We start from the raw sequence: 16713 nt of genomic DNA on the forward strand, positions 1-16713 counted from the left end.
TACTGTCTTTATATTCCTCAAGTGCTTCGTCTGTAGTACCAGAATGAGAACAGCTTTGATAAGACTTAACGTTTTAATTTTACTTGGCACTTTTATGTCTCAAATGTCTCCTAAAGTTTCATGTATGATTGTTTTCAAGACTTGTTATGTGGGAAAATGTGGCATCTGAAGGATGTTATCTCTGATAATGCAGTACTTTTTCAGTATTATACTTGAGTATCAGTATCCAGACCTGGAGGAGGATTTGAACCCACAATTTTTCGCTCTGTGAAAATGCTGCAAACTGAGCCAGGCTAACACATTGCCTTATGCTTGGAGAGCAAGAGATTGCAGAACTAAAGCAGTTTTATATTCTAAGACAAGCTGTCGGGAAATAAATTGTTTTCTCTCCATCAGCTGCACTCAATTTGTGTGATGGTTGAAGACGCACACTTTTTATGGGTCTTGTGAACTGGCAACAGTTTCAAAGGCTCTGATTCTAGGTGGGGTCTAATCGAGAATGGGACCAGGTTGGAATATAAATGAGGAAGAGCAGCACTGGCATCATGCAGCCACCTTGAAGACAATAGAGCAATATAAAAGTGCCTTTAGTAGGTTACTTTTTACATATGGCTGAAGGAGCCTGTGAACTTTCTGCTGGTTGGTCACAGGCCAGAAGGAAATTTGCAAACTAAGAAATGATACCTAAGTTTGTAAGTGCAACCTATATTTAAATTAGTTAAAGGATTTTTTTTTCTGTATTTCAAGGAGCCTTCTACAAATTAGTAGATATTTGCAGTCTTTGAATTGGGAGGGATTGTGTGTTTGTATTTCTTAATGAATTCTGTAATATTGCACCTTGAAGATAATTTCATGTAAGTTGAGGCTTCATTTATTTAGATTTTGTATCTTGATACTTTAAATCTTTTGTTCTCGTGGTATTTTATTGCAAAAGTAAAAGCTAGGTGGTAACAGGAATTTGGTTTGGTTCTCCAGAACACACTATTTAGAAACTTTAAAATGGTCAGTAGGAAAATTTCAAAAAATAGTTCTGCTATAGTAACTCTTGACGATCTTTGTCCTTGTTGATCCTAGGATTTTGGCAGGGAGAGCACTAAATAATTAATTGTTATAATCTGTTCCTTAACATATGGCTGCCTGAATGGAAGTTGATTTGCTTTGCCATATTGTTCAAGATAATATGACGATAAATTTTACTTTCTCCAGATCAGTCTGCAGTGTGAACAACTTGGAATTTATTTTTTTTAGTTGCAGCTGCCCCTAAGGCAAAGAAAGAAAATACCCTGACTTCTACTGTGCAGTCCAATGTTGAACCTGGGAGCAGTGACCCTGACAAGTACTGTAGCCTGTGTCAAGCTTTTTTTAACCATCCTGCTATTGCCAAACAACACTATGTGGGCAAGAGGCACAAGAAGCGTGAGACAAAAGCAAAGTTGTTGGAGCAGCTGGGACAAGCTGGTAGTAACTGTGAGTATACAACCTGCAGACAGCTAGTACACTGTATACTGCATGTGGCTGGAAATAGGATTAAACATTGGAAATGCACGATAGGCCTCACAGCATCTGATAAAATAAAGATTACCTTGCTGTTATAGACCTTAGAATTTAGAGAGGAGTCTACATCCAAAACATCAGCCCATCATTTTTTTTTCTCTTTCAGATTCTGACAAACCTGCTATGTATTTCTACCTTTTTCTGTTTTTATTTCAGATTATCAGCATTTGTGCATTATCTTAATTTTGGGTTAAATATTGTAATTCTATACCCCAGGAACTGATCCTATATATAAAGACAAAACCTGCCCACTGAAACCCAGCTGAGCAAATTGTGAAACATCTCTGGAAACTTCCGTTACTTTAAAATATATGTACCTTCAATAACACTTGAAATGTAGTGTTCAACTTGGGAAAGCATAATTACCAATTTTAATCACAATTTTATCGTGAATTAAGAAAAATGCTGTTGGATTCCATATGTTTGCTCAAATCTTTTAATTTGTAGTTCTGATTTTTTTTGTGGCGAACATATTAGAAAGTAAACGCATTAGCAAGCAACAATTAGAAGTACAGACTATAGATTATTATTTATTATAGAAGTATAGACTTCCTGAGTTATTTAGTGGAAAAGTCAAATGGAGTCTAATACAACTAATTAAATATGTAGGTTAGATGTTGCTTGCTTTATATTGACATTGTTTGTGTAGGGAAAACCACCATTTATTTCACTTCAAAGCTGATGGATCTTGCAATATTGTGATGTAGAAAGTATTTATGTATTTACGCAAAGAATAAAATCAGAATCCCTGTGATGCAGTTAAAATGAATGATTTATGTTGCTCTTGCCTTTATCTGGTCAGTGATGATCTTGCATTACTTGCTGGGTGATTGAAAACCAGTGTCATCCAACTTGCATTGTTAGTATTTGTTCATTGCAGTCTAGCCCTTTGAAAGTGTTTCTCCTGCTAATTTTGAAACAAATTGTTGCATCTGAGGAATGAACAGTGTATTTCTGTTTGAAAGCCTGCAAAGCTTTTAACGATTATACTGTTGGTCTGCAGTCATGTCATTGCCATTGACACTTGGCTGAAATATCCTACAAATCCAGAAAAGGACACATTTATAGTTGTATTGCGCTGCTTGTGTGTGCAGCTCTGATGTGCTTGCTGGGGTCTGGTTCCGCAGGTAACCTGTAGCCCCTTTCACAGTTGATCATTTGTTAAATTAGACAGCGAGTGTTGATGTGCTGTTTTCCATGAAGGACATAACAGCTCAGCTGTACGCTGTCTGTTTGCATTTCCACTAGGAATTGGTGTAATGACCGTGGCTTATTTTTGATTCCTGTGCGCACACTATTCCTCCCACAGCCATAGCTGACATCAATTAATATTGACTGAAGCTGGAATATTAGTGGTCTGTAAGACTTAGCTATTCACAGTCTTGATCCAGCTGAACCATTGGGGAGCATATATTTTGGTTTAAAACAGTTAGGCATGTATCAATTTCTTGTTCTGTTGTCTGTGGTGAGATACTAGTTAGCTTTGTATTGAGTTGTGTTGATATTACACTTTTCTCCCCACTACATAGCTTAATTTTTCCTTCTGGGAAATGCCTCTTTTGGCAATCGTTAAAGTTTCACATGACCAAATTACTGTTGCTTGCTTGAATTATGAGTGGATGTCAAAAGATTTTACACTGTCTCAAAGCTCTGGGCTCAAACATGAGTTTCCATAAGACACATGGTTCAGAATTTAAACAATACGATTTCATTCATTGGAAACAAAAATAGCAAAATTTTCGACTCAGTTTCTCCTATATGTTTCAGACCTCTCATTCCTCATTAGTCACTGTGTGCTTTATTGTTGCCTTTCTATGTCTTTTTTTGTGTCTAATTCTACTGTTTTATGGAAAACCAGTTTGTCAGCATAAGGGAGATGTTCTTTATATTGCTGGGAGGCTTGGGTAGCCTTGGTACTCGTTGCAAAAGCAGAATTTAGTCAAAAAAAAATTAATATGGAAATAGGAGTGACAGGATGGGAACTTGGAGATGCATTCTAATTGAGGAAAACGTATTCTCTAAGTTCCCTGCAACACACGCAGGCCTTGGCTTTCTGCTTGACAGTTACATTCGGGGACATGAGACAGGTAAGTGCCACGGAGATGCTTCCCTAGTCCCAGGGCTGAATTTTTTTTTTGGCTCCATGGTAATAACCATACCAGAGGTTCAATCACTGGCCTCTTGTGCCATTCTGTGAGTGAATATTTGCTGCTGAAGCTTTCCGGGGTCTTCTGCTGTGGCAATAAGAGGTTCCTTGTGTGCTGCCTGTCAATATATTTTTAAAAGAACAAGTCTTCACTACCTTACGGGGCCTATGCAAGGCTGTACTTGCACAGACTCCTCTTCTGAGTTAGCTTTGTTGTCCTCTCGCTTGACTTCAGAATGCTAGACACCGGAGTTTACAGGTAGCCAATGTGCCTGTATTGTTGCAGTATGAATAGCAGAAAATACATCAGACGTCAGGATGAGAGAAGTCTAGACCAGCAGCAACAATCCGCAGCCCATTTTACATCAGGCTGACGGACATAGAATGCCCGGCTTACTATGAGTAGCTAAAGCTATCGATTAATTGCAAAGTTAGAGAGATGTGAAATATCCTGCATCTAAAAAAAAAAGGATTAGTTTTTCTGCCACATAGTATTAACACTTACTAACGTAATTAGGCTGTTATGTAACTTCAATTTTTACTGAAGCAGTAAAGATTTGAAAGAGCTACATTACCAAAGCAAGAAAATAAACTAGTTTGCCATAAACAGTAAATCAAAAGGGAGAACTTCAAATGCTGGAAATGTGAAATAAAAAACACAAAATTGCAGAAATGCACAGAAGGTCAGACAGTATCTGTAAAAGAAAAGACGGGCTATTAAATTTTATATGTGCATCTTTTCATCAGAACTGAAGTCATACGTAGCTCCCAATCATGTTTACTAATTAACAAATTTGAGTCAAAGTGGTTATGTTATTGGATTGGTAATTCGTAGGCCTGGAGTAGTGATCTGAAGACATGAGTTCAAATCCCATCATGGCAGCTGGGGAATTTAAAATCAGTTAAATAAATATGGAATTTTTAAAAACTGGTAATGATGGCCATGAAACTACACTATTCTCATAATGTCCTTTGGGGAAGGAACTCTGCCATTCATACACTATAAGTGACTCCAGACCCACACCAATATGGTTGACTCTTAACTGCACTCTGACATGGCCTAGAAAGCCATTCGGTCATATCTCAAGGACAATTAGGGATGGACAATATCGCCCACATCCTGTGAATGAATTTTTAAAAAATGTTCCAGCAGTCATCTAGTCATGCTCGGCCCCCACTTGCCAAGAATGGGGCGCATTAATTTTGTCATGAACATTGATTTTAAACTGTTACTGGAGTGAGGGGAGGACTTGTTGAACAGATCAGCCGTGGCTGGAAAAGATATTTGCATGTTAACAGTGTTTGGAAGGACGTAGCAACCATTTCCTGACATTCCGCCCACAATGGACTTTTGATCACCAGACGTTGAAGGTGGGGGAGCTCGCATTCCAGGTTGACTGCTAAGATAGCTGAATACACAAATGGACATGGTCAAACCAGCTAGTCACATGACTCGCCTGCTGGGCAACCTGAATTTTTTGAATTTGTACAAACTGTTTGAGCAGAAAGCTGTTTGCTCCTGGACTGAGAAGATCTCTCTCCTGTCTGCTCCCATCTCTTTCTCTCAAGCTTCTGAATCGACTGAAGACACATGAACCCCAAGAGAGAAAGGTCTCCTACAGCGAACAAGGCTGATACAAGGGCCTCAACGAAAAGCAAGATCTACCCCTCCAATCAAGGACTCTACAGTGAGCTCAAAGAACTGTAACAACAACTCTTCAGATATTGCCTCAAACCTTTCCACTTTATTTTTCTTCTCTTTTCTGTCTATTTACATGTGTGTATCACGTGTGCATGCTAGAGTGGGGCGTGGCTTATATCCATAGGCATTAACCAAATTAGACTTTTAAGTTTAATACATTTCAACTTTTCTTCTTTAAATCTAAGAAAGCCTGTTTGTGCTTTTTTTTTGCCTTATAATTGGAAAACGGTGAACAAGGATTCGCCAAGGGGGAGCTAAAAACACCGTGTGTTTAAAAATAATACCCTGTTACACTAAGACCAGGTGAAGGCTGAAAGGGACCCCTACACCTCTTTCCCACCTGGTCGAAATTTGGGTGCTAACTTCTGGAATTTTACCCACAGACAAATGAGAGAAATTGGACGTGGGAAGCCAAATTGTTCCGAATCAAAAAGAGCAAGGTTTCAATACAGGTTTTCTTGTGGTTGTGTGTGATTGAATACTAACATGTCTGCAACTGAAGCTAGTGGCTCCACAAGCCAGGGTGAAGTAACTTGGAATAAGTTAAAAGCACTGTCTATGGAGGAGCTGAGAAAAATGGCTGAGCAGTATGGAATCACTGTACGTGGCAAGGCTGGGAAGTCTGAACTCCTAAGGCTGTTGGCCAACCATTTTTTCCCTTGAATCTGAAGAAGCAGAAGCAGGGTTAGAAGCAGACCCAGAGAGGGTACTGCTAGCAAAGACACAATTGGAACAAAGCAAACTTGAATTAGAAGACAGGGAAAGAGAAGGAGAAAGGGCCTTCCAGAAGGAACGTGAAGAAAATGAAATGCAGGAGAGAAAGAATATTCCTGAAAGAATGCGAAGAGAGTTGAGTTAATTAGGGAGCGACGGAGTAACCTCAGTGAAAACATGGCTATTATGGAGAAGTGTAATTCAGGGCTGGGTAGAGGATTGTCAAAACTAGCTCAATTAATTCCAGAATTCAGTGAGGAAGATGTAGAAGAACTTTAGTGTCCTTTGAGAAAACTGGCAAGGCAGCTAAAATGGCCAGCTGAGACCTGGCCTCTTTTACTGCAAAGCAAGCTAATTGGAAAAGCCCATGAAGTTTATTCCCTGTTGCCCGATGAGAGTTCATCAAATTATGAACTGACCAAAAATGCTATCCTCAGAGCATATGAATTGGTACCCGAAGCCTATCGTCAAAAGTTTAGAACCCTCGAATCAAGCTAATCAAACTTATTTTATTTATTTATTTAGAGATACAGCACTGAAACAGGCCCTTCGGCCCACCAAGTCTGTGCCGACCATCAACTACCCACTTATACTTTTTCTTTTTTCTTTTGGGCCTCCTTATCTCGAGAGACAATGGATACGCGCCTGGAGGTGGTCAGTGGTTTGTGAAGCAGCGCCTGGAGTGGCTATAAAGGCCAATTCTGGAGTGACAGGCTCTTCCACAGGTGCTGCAGAGAAATTTGTTTGTTGGGGCTGTTGCACAGTTGGCTCTCCCCTTGCGCCTCTGTCTTTTTTCCTGCCAACTACTAAGTCTCTTCGACTCGCCACAATTTAGCCCTGTCTTTATGGCTGCCCGCCAGCTCTGGCGAATGCTGGCAACTGACTCCCACGACTTGTGATAATTGTCACACGATGTGTGACCTTCAACTACCCACTTATACTAATCCTACATTAATCCCATATTCCAACCACATCCCCTCAATTTCCCTACCACTTACCTACACTAGGGGCAATTTACCTATCAACCTGCAAATCTTTGGCTGTGGGAGGAAACTGGAGCATCCGGCGGAAACCCACGCAGTCACGGGGAGAACTTGCAAACTCCGCACAGGCAGTACCCAGAATCGAACCCGGATCGCTGGAGCTGTGAGGCTGTGGTGCTAACCGCTGTGCCGCCCGGATCTGGAATTTGAAAGAAGTAAGCAGCAGGCTTTTGACCAGTGGCTGAGGGCTCTTAAAGTACAGCTGAGCTATGAGAATCTCAGAAGTAATTCTGTTAGAGGAATTTAAACGCTCTCTCCCATTCTCCATAAAGACCCATGTCGAGGAACAGCGGGTCCAGTGAGCCCGGCAAGTGGCCGTTTTGGCCGTTGAGTTTGTTTTAAATTTATAAGTCGGTTTCCCGGGGAGAACCTTTTCTAATCGCCCCCATATATCTGAAAAGAACAACGGGTAGCAAGATGATAGGAGCCCAAGCAGTCCTGGGAGAGAAAGAAAAGCAGGAGACACAAGGCCCTCCTCCAGCCAAGAAGGAAGGTGCTATGAGCAGGAGTGAGACCTGGAGATCTGTGTGCTTCCATTGTAATAAAAGCAGGGCATTTAAAAGCTGACTGCTGGAAGCACAGCAGATCAAGCTGTGACTTTAACTGCAGTAAGAGTGAGACCCAGGAAGCTTATGGCTGCAAGTGTAGGAAAATTTAATCGGATTCCTGAGGGTTCTCGGACACAGAGGTCACTAGATCCCTTTTACTGGGAAAAGGCCTGACCTTTCCCCACAGAGAATGCAGTGAACACCAGAATGATGGTGAATGGTATTTGAGGCCAGTGTATGCCTGTACCTGTACACTGGGTGCACCTGGATTGCGACCTAATTTTGGGACCGCTAACCATAGGGATTGTCCCTAGTTTGCCTCTGGACGGGGTTGACCTGCTCCTAGATAATGATCTGGCGGGGGTGAAGGTGGTAGCCCCCCCCCCCCCCCCCCCCAAGTAGTGAAAGAAAGATCGCAGGAGGTCAGAGAGACAGGGCCGTGGTGGGAGACGGACCCCTGCAGTTTCCCTGAATGTGTAGTAGATCAGGCCATAATCAAACCAGCTCCCCCTGAGGAGACTGAATTGGCACTGCAGGCAGATGACAATGAGGTTTGCCTTTCCGAGACTTTCTTTGGAAAGCTAGGAGACCTAGGGAATGAATTAAATGGATTTTCCCTAGCTGAGGCTCAGTGAGCCGACCCAGCATTGTGAGAGTTAGCACAGGCTGCCCAGTCTGAGAGTGAAGCAGAGGGAGTCCCTGATTGCTACTGTTTAAAGAATGAGGTACTGATGAGGAAATTGAGTTCTCCTCACAGACCTGAGAGAAGTGGAAAGTAATTCACCAGTTAGTGGTGCCACAGAGGTACCGGGCAGAAGTATTAAGAAGGGCCCATAAGACTACAGTGGCTTTATATGTCGGTATACGAAAGACCAAAGCCCGCATAAAGTGGCCAAAACTCCACGAAGGTGTGGTGGAGTACTGCAGGAGTTGCCACATGTAGCAGGTTGAGGGAAACCCCACCTACAGTGAAACCAGCACCCCGAAGTCCTATGCCGGTGTTAGGAGGACCCTCCAGCAGAGCTCTGGTGGACTGTAAGGGACCCCTGCCGTGGTGACAGGCAGGCACAAAGCTGACAAAAGGTTAGACAGAGAAGGGGAAAAAGTGACCAAGAGGGCAGGTTAAAGGAAGTCCGGGAAGAATCCTGGATGAAAGCACTACTGTCCGGTCAGCCAACTCTGCAAAATGTGAAAAATTAAACTCCACATCCTCCTATGTAAATGCAGACACTAGAACCACTCCACCAGAGTTGCTAACAGCATTTACAGGAACCTGCAAAGACAATGAAACACCTCTAGGGGGCACAGAAACCATGAGGGTGATGCCTTACCAAGCTGAAGTGCCACAGGGGAGTGCAGTGGAGTCTGCACAAATACCTGCAGGCAGGAGTGTCCTCTGGGATAAAGGGGAGATTAGCAAAGAATCCTGCCCCACAGTCAGAAAAAAAGCGAACCACCCATCCCCTGAAGTCAAAAGCCTTTGCATGACTTAGCAAAGCACTGAAAGAGAGTTCAGGATAGACCCGCCACTACTGACTTTCTTTTAAATTACCTCAGCAGGAACAAAGACCCTAGGCAGTCATGGAAATGGGCAAACGGAAGAGAAACTTCCCAAAAAAAACCCCACATGTTTATCAGGATGCCAAAAAGGGGGCAATTAAAGCAGCACTGGCACCAAGAGAAGACAGGCTGTAATAAGTTTTAGGATTTATGAATGAATGAGAGAAATGCATGTTTTTTTTCCTGTATCTTACATTTTTCTCGGCCCTTTTAATGAAATGCACCTTTTCTCAAGTTGCATTTCATTCCATTGGGTGTGAAGGTGTCATGCTAGGCTCTCACTTGCCAAGGATGAGGCACATTAATTTTGCCATGAACAATGATTTTAAACTGTTACTGGAGTGAGGGGAGGACTTGTTGAACAGATCAGCCGTGGTTGGAAAAGATATTTGCATATTAACAGACAGCGTTTGGAAGGACGAAGCAGCCATTCCCTGACATTCCGCCCACAATGGACTTTTGATCACCAGACTTTGAAGGTGGGGGAGCTTGCATTCAAGGTTGACTGCTAAGATGGCTGAATACACAAACGGACATGGTCAAACCAGCTAGTCACATGACTCGCCTGCTGGGCAACCTGAATTTTTTGAATTTGTACAAACTGTTTGAGCAGAAAGCTGTTTGCTCCTGGACTGAGAAGATCTCTCTCCTGTCTGCTCCCATCTCTTTCTCACAAGCCTTTGAATCCACTGAAGACACATGAACCCCAAGAGAGAAAAGTCTCCTACAGCGCACAAGGTTTAAGAATAATACTGGGCCCCAACAAAAAACAAGATCTACCTACAATCAAGTACTCTACAGTGAGTTCAAAGAACCGTAACAACAACTCTTCAGATACTGCCTCAAACCTTTCCACTTTATTTTTCTTCTCTTTCCTGTCTCTCTTTGCACGTGTGTATCGCGTGTGCATACTAGCATGGGGCGCGGCGTGTATCCGTAGGCATTAACCGAATTAGAGTTGAAGTTTAATAAATTTCAACTTTTCTTTAAACCTAAGAAAGCCTGTTTGTGCTCATTTCTTTGCCTTATAATTGGAAAGCGGCGAACAAGATTCACCAAGGGGGAGCTAAAAACATTGTCTTTAAAAATAAGACCCTGTTACAGTAATACCATGTGAAGGCTGAAAGGGAACCCTACACCTCTTTCCCACCTGGTCATAACAATCTACTCTGCAACGTTTCAAAAAGGAAGGCAGCTGTTTTATCTGCTTGTTTTGGACCTCTCAATCACTGGCAAGGTTGTTTTATTTATGTTACATCTTTTATCATTTTAAACTGCTCTTATCAAATTGCCTCTAATATCATCTGTTCTAAAGCAAATAGTCCCAATTTTTAAATCTATACTTTTATGTTTCCCTCATGCCAGTAGCACTTTTTGGAATCTGTGCTGTACCCACTGTATTGCCTTAGCATCCTTTAGTGTGAAGCCCAAAGCTGCAGACAGTTTTAGCAACATTTTACATAGATTCATCACTAACAGAAGGCTATTAGATGACATGAAAGTTTTAATTCCTTCTCTGACTGGGTTACCTATTGATCCTTTCCTTTCACCCCTTTTTTTTCCTAACCATTTTTGAGGCCTCAGTTTGGATTAAGAGTCCACACCGAAAATATAACAGCCTACCCTTTTCTCTTTATAGATGATGACTGATCTGTGTGTTGTTACTACAGTTGACCAAAACTTTGGACTATCTCTTGTCCTTAAATCCTGTTTAAAAGGTGCAATTCAGTTCAAAATTTTTAAATCTATGTTCCATAACATTGACCATGCTATAGAGTATGGATAAGATCCATTGCTGTTGAGGGATGAAATTGAAAAGGATGAGGAAAGGAAACTGGATAGCTAAGCAAATAGTTATAAAATAAGTGCCCTTGAAATTAGAAAAAACTTGGAAAATGTACTCTTATAAGCAGGGAATTGCATTATTCAACATTTGTTTATAATGGCAGGTAACTAAATTATAATCTTTCACAGCTGCTGCTGCTAAAGGCTACCCCTGTAACACCTGTAACATTGTTCTGAACTCAATAGAACAGTATCAGGCACACATCCAGGGAACCAAACACCAGAACCAGTAAGTACACTTACCTGTTTTTTAAGCAAAACTATAAAAGTTATCCTGTTTTTACCATCACATAACAATCTACATAGGACAGACAAAAATGTGCTATAACTCATAGAAACTTAGTTTGGCTTGTATCAGGGTTGAGCCCATTGGATCTGCTGCCATTATCTTTACTTTGGGTGCCGAAAGCCATTTTGGTACGTTAACATGGTTAACAGTGATCTGGTGTGTGCAGGGGTGGTTGTTGGAATGTGTGCATTTAAATCTGAATGAGATGTCTTTACTTTTGCATTTGAGTTCCACCTTGGTGAAATTACTATAGGAAGGAAAACTGAAGTGCTTCCTTTGTTCAGTTGTCTCTATAATGGACAAAACAGAGTTACATGGGCCGTTGAGGAAGTCCTTTTTACTTATCTTTGTGAATTCCTCATAAATTTGAAGTATTGAAAGAGCCATGTATTTGTGAAAATAATCCAAATTGTAAGCTTAGGCGAGAAGATCATACTTCTAGGACACTTCATTTCATTAATCAGGTTGGTTGCATAATCAGGTATACCAGGTAAAATTTAACTACTGACCAGTAACTGATTCACAGTATTGCATAGTAGGCCCGCGCTGTTTTTATGATGCACTCGTATTATGAATATTCTGCACACTGCTAAACTGCAAAGCATATCTGTTAGTGGTGTTGAATTAGGGCCATGCTCTGCTGCTTAGGGCAGACAGATTCTGCATTGACTTAGATAGTTGGCAGAAGGTGTTTGGTTCTTCCAGCTCCAGACAACCTCTACTGTTGGTCATACTTCTTCCCAATCCTGGGTTCATCTGGTGCCAGCTTTTGTATTTATAATTTGTTCTGTAGATGTGACAATGCTAATAGAATTACATTTATTGCCACTTCAGAGGGCATTAAGAATCAGCTATGTGGACAGGGGATTGGAGCAACATGTAGGCCAGACTGAGATGGGGTGGTAGTATCCCTTCACAAAGGTTTTAGTGAACCAGTGAGGTATTTTATGGCCATGCAGTAGCTTCCATTGTCATTTCTTTTGATGCGAGCTTGCAAATGTCAGATTGATTAATTCAGTTTCACAACTTGCCATGGGGATACTTGAACTCAACCTCTAGATTGTTAGTCCAGTACCATAACCACTGCACTGCTGTATCCCTTGTATGACTAAGGTAATCCTAGGCTTCTAAAAGAGCTGGGTGCAAAGTTATTGGATGCAGTGGTTGTGATCTTCCAAAATTTCCTAGATTCTGGACTGGTCCCAGTGGATTGGAATGTAGCAAATGCGACACTGCTATTCAAGAAGGAGGGATAGAGAAAACGGAACTACAGGCCAGTGAGCCTGAAATCAGTTGCTGGGAAAATACTGGAATCTATTATTAAGGAAGTGGTAACAGAAAGTTATATGATTATTTAGGGTCAGCATGGCTTTATAAAAGGGAAATTGTGGCTTAACAAATCTATTAGCATTTTATAATGATGTAGCTAAAGGAGAGCCAGTAGATGTAGTATATTTGGATTTTCAGAAGGTATTCAATAAGGTGTCACAGGTTGTTGCACAAGATAAGGACTGATGAGATTGGGGGTCATATATTAGCATGGATAGAGGATTAAAGGACAGTAAACAGAGTAGGAGTAAAAGGGTCATTTTCACATTGGCAGGCTGTTGCTAGTAGGGTTTTGCCAGGATCAGTGCTGGGGCCTCAGCTATTTGCACTGTTAATGACTTGAATGAAGAGACTGAGTGTAATGTATCCAAGTTTGCTGACTATATAAAGTCAGAGTAAGCTGTGAGAAGGGCACAGAGTCATAAAGGGATATAGATAGGTTAAGTGAGTGGGCAAGAAGGTGGCAGATGGAGTATAATGTTGGGAAATGTGAGGTTATTCTCTTTGGTAGGAAGAATAGAAAAACTGAATATTTTTAAGAGGCATCTTGACAAATACATGAATAGGATGGGAATAGAGGGATACGGACTCCGGAAGTGCAGAAGGTTTTAGTTTAGACAGGCATCAAGATCGGCGCAGGCTTGGAGCGCCGAATGGCCTGTTCCTGTGCTGTACTGTTCTTTTTAAATGGTGAGATACTGTTAAATGTTGGTGTTCAGAGGGATTTGGGTGTTGCACTTTTGAACTACAAGAAAGCCCCCAGCGATTTAACATCCGCAGCACTTAAAGCAGCCAGAAGTACTGCACAAAGAACAGCTAGGCGTTGCGCAAACGACTACTGGCAACACCTATGCAGTCATATTCAGCTGGCCTCAGACACCGGAAACATCAGAGGAATGTATGATGGCATGAAGAGAGCTCTTGGGCCAACCATCAAGAAGATCACCCCCCTCAAATCTAAATCGGGGGACATAATCACTGACCAACGCAAACAGATGGACCGCTGGGTTGAGCACTACCTAGAACTGTACTCCAGGGAGAATGCTGTCACTGAGACTGCCCTCAATGCAGCCCAGCCTCTACCAGTCATGGATGAGCTGGACATACAGCCAACCAAATCGGAACTCAGTGATGCCATTGATTCCCTAGCCAGCGGAAAAGCCCCTGGGAAGGACAGCATTACCCCTGAAATAATCAAGAGTGCCAAGCCTGCTATACTCTCAGCACTACATGAACTGCTATGCCTGTGCTGGGACGAGGGAGCAGTACCCCAGGACATGCGCGATGCCAACATCATCACCCTCTATAAAAACAAAGGTGACCGCGGTGACTGCAACAACTACCGTGGAATCTCCCTGCTCAGCATAGTGGGGAAAGTCTTTGCTCGAGTCGCTCTGAACAGGCTCCAGAAGCTGGCCGAGCGCGTCTACCCTGAGGCACAGTGTGGCTTTCGTGCAGAGAGATCGACTATTGACATGCTGTTCTCCCTTCGTCAGATACAGGAGAAATGCCGTGAACAACAGATGCCCCTCTACATTGCTTTCATTGATCTCACCAAAGCCTTTGACCTCGTCAGCAGACGTGGTCTCTTCAGACTACTAGAAAAGATCGGATGTCCACCAAAGCTACTAAGTATCATCACCTCATTCCATGACAATATGAAAGGCACAATTCAACATGGTGGCTCCTCATCAGAGCCCTTTCCTATCCTGAGTGGTGTGAAACAGGGCTGTGTTCTCGCACCCACACTTTTTGGGATTTTCTTCTCCCTGCTGCTTTCACATGCGTTCAAATCCTCTGAAGAAGGAATTTTCCTCCACACAAGATCAGGGGGCAGGTTGTTCAACCTTGCCCGTCTAAGAGCGAAGTCCAAAGTACGGAAAGTCCTCATCAGAGAACTCCTCTTTGCTGACGATGCTGCTTTAACATCTCACACTGAAGAATGCCTGCAGAGTCTCATCGACAGGTTTGCGTCTGCCTGCAATGAATTTGGCCTAACCATCAGCCTCAAGAAAACGAACATCATGGGGCAGGATGTCAGAAATGCTCCATCCATCAATATTGGCGACCACGCTCTGGAAGTGGTTCAAGAGTTCACCTACCTAGGCTCAACTATCACCAGTAACCTGTCTCTAGATGCAGAAATCAACAAGCGCATGGGTAAGGCTTCCACTGCTATGTCCAGACTGGCCAAGAGAGTGTGGGAAAATGGCGCACTGACACGGAACACAAAAGTCCGAGTGTATCAGGCCTGTGTCCTCAGTACCTTGCTCTACGGCAGCAAGGCCTGGACAACGTATGCCAGCCAAGAGCGACGTCTCAATTCATTCCATCTTCGCTGCCTTCGGAGAATACTTGGCATCAGGTGGCAGGACTATATCTCCAACACAGAAGTCCTTGAAGCGGCCAACACCCCCAGCTTATACACACTACTGAGTCAGCGGCGCTTGAGATGGCTTGGCCATGTGAGCCGCATGGAAGATGGCAGGATCCCCAAAGACACATTGTACAGCGAGCTCGCCACTGGTATCAGACCCACCGGCCGTCCATGTCTCCGTTATAAAGACGTCTGCAAACGCGACATGAAATCGTGTGACATTGATCACAAGTCGTGGGAGTCAGTTGCCAGCATTCGCCAGAGCTGGCGGGCAGCCATAAAGACAGGGCTAAATTGTGGCGAGTCGAAGAGACTTAGTAGTTGGCAGGAAAAAAGACAGAGGCGCAAGGGGAGAGCCAACTGTGCAACAGCCCCAACAAACAAATTTCTCTGCAGCACCTGTGGAAGAGCCTGTCACTCCAGAATTGGCCTTTATAGCCACTCCAGGCGCTGCTTCACAAACCACTGACCACCTCCAGGCGCGTATCCATTGTCTCTCGAGATAAGGAGGCCCAAAAGAAAGAAAGAAAAGAACACGGAACATAGAAAGTCAACATACAGGTACAGCAAGGAATTGGGAAAGCAAATGGTATGTGGACCCTTAATGCAAGGGGTTTGGGGTACAAGAGTAAGGAAGTCTTGCTGCAGTTGTACAGGGCTTTGGTGAGAATACTGTTTACAGTTTTGGTCTCTATACCCAAGGAAGCATATGCTTGCCTTGGAGGGGTACAAAGAAGGTTCACTAGATTTATTCCTGGGATGAGAAGGTTGTCTTATAAGGAAGGATTGAGTAGAATGGGCCTCTATATTATGGAGTTTAGAAGAGTGAGAGGTGATCTCATTGAAACAAGATTCTGAGGGGGCTTTACAGAGTAGATGCTTTTTTTTAATTCGTTCATGGGATGAGTGTCGTTGGCAAGGCCAGCATTTGTTGTCCTTCCCTAATTGCCCTTGAAAAGGTAGTGGTGGTGGACTGCCGCCTTGAACTACTGCAGTCCATGTAGTGTAGGTAAACCTGCAGTGCTGTTAGGAAGGGAGTTCCTGGTTTTTGACCCGACAGTGAAGGAACTATGATATATTTCCAAGTCAGGATGGTGTGTGGCTTGGAGGGGATCTTGCAGGCAGTGGAGATTGAGAGACTGTTACTCCTGGCTAGAGAAGCTAGAGCTAGGAGGCACTGAACAAATTGTTGGAGCTGCAAGCTGACAAGTTCCCGGGTCCTGATGGACTTCATCCTAGGATGTTAAAAGAAGTGGCTAGTGAGATAGTTGATGCGTTAGTTTTACTTTTCCAAAATTCCTTAGATTCAGGGAAGGTTCCATTAGATTGGAAAATAGTGAATGTAACTCCTTTATTCAAAAAGGGAGGGAGACAGAAAGTAGGAAACTACAGGCCAGTTAGCTTAACATCTGTCTTAGGGAAAATGTTAGAAGCAATTATTAAAGAAGTTATGGCAGAGCATTTAAAAAAATTCAAGATAATGAGGCAGAGTCAACATGGTTCTGTGAAAGGGAAATCACATTTCACCAATTTATCGGAGTTCTTTGAGGGAGTTACATGTGCTGTGGATAAAGAGGAACTGGTAGATGTATTGTACTTAGATTTC

The 16713-nt window shown here is 42.7% G+C and overlaps 1 protein-coding gene across 1 annotated transcript in view; it reads left to right on the forward strand.

The window, feature by feature from the left end:
* The window catches only part of LOC137375822 (zinc finger protein 346-like), a 44862-nt gene that overhangs the window by 17189 nt on the left and 10960 nt on the right, over nt 1-16713 (forward strand). The window contains exons 5-6 of the mRNA XM_068043323.1: nt 1249-1467; nt 11242-11341. Coding sequence (XP_067899424.1) covers nt 1249-1467; nt 11242-11341 — 319 coding nt within the window. The remainder of the gene's footprint in view (nt 1-1248; nt 1468-11241; nt 11342-16713) is intronic.

The sequence above is a fragment of the Heterodontus francisci genome, chromosome 12, assembly GCF_036365525.1.
Source record: "Heterodontus francisci isolate sHetFra1 chromosome 12, sHetFra1.hap1, whole genome shotgun sequence".
NCBI classification, from domain to species: domain Eukaryota; kingdom Metazoa; phylum Chordata; class Chondrichthyes; order Heterodontiformes; family Heterodontidae; genus Heterodontus; species Heterodontus francisci.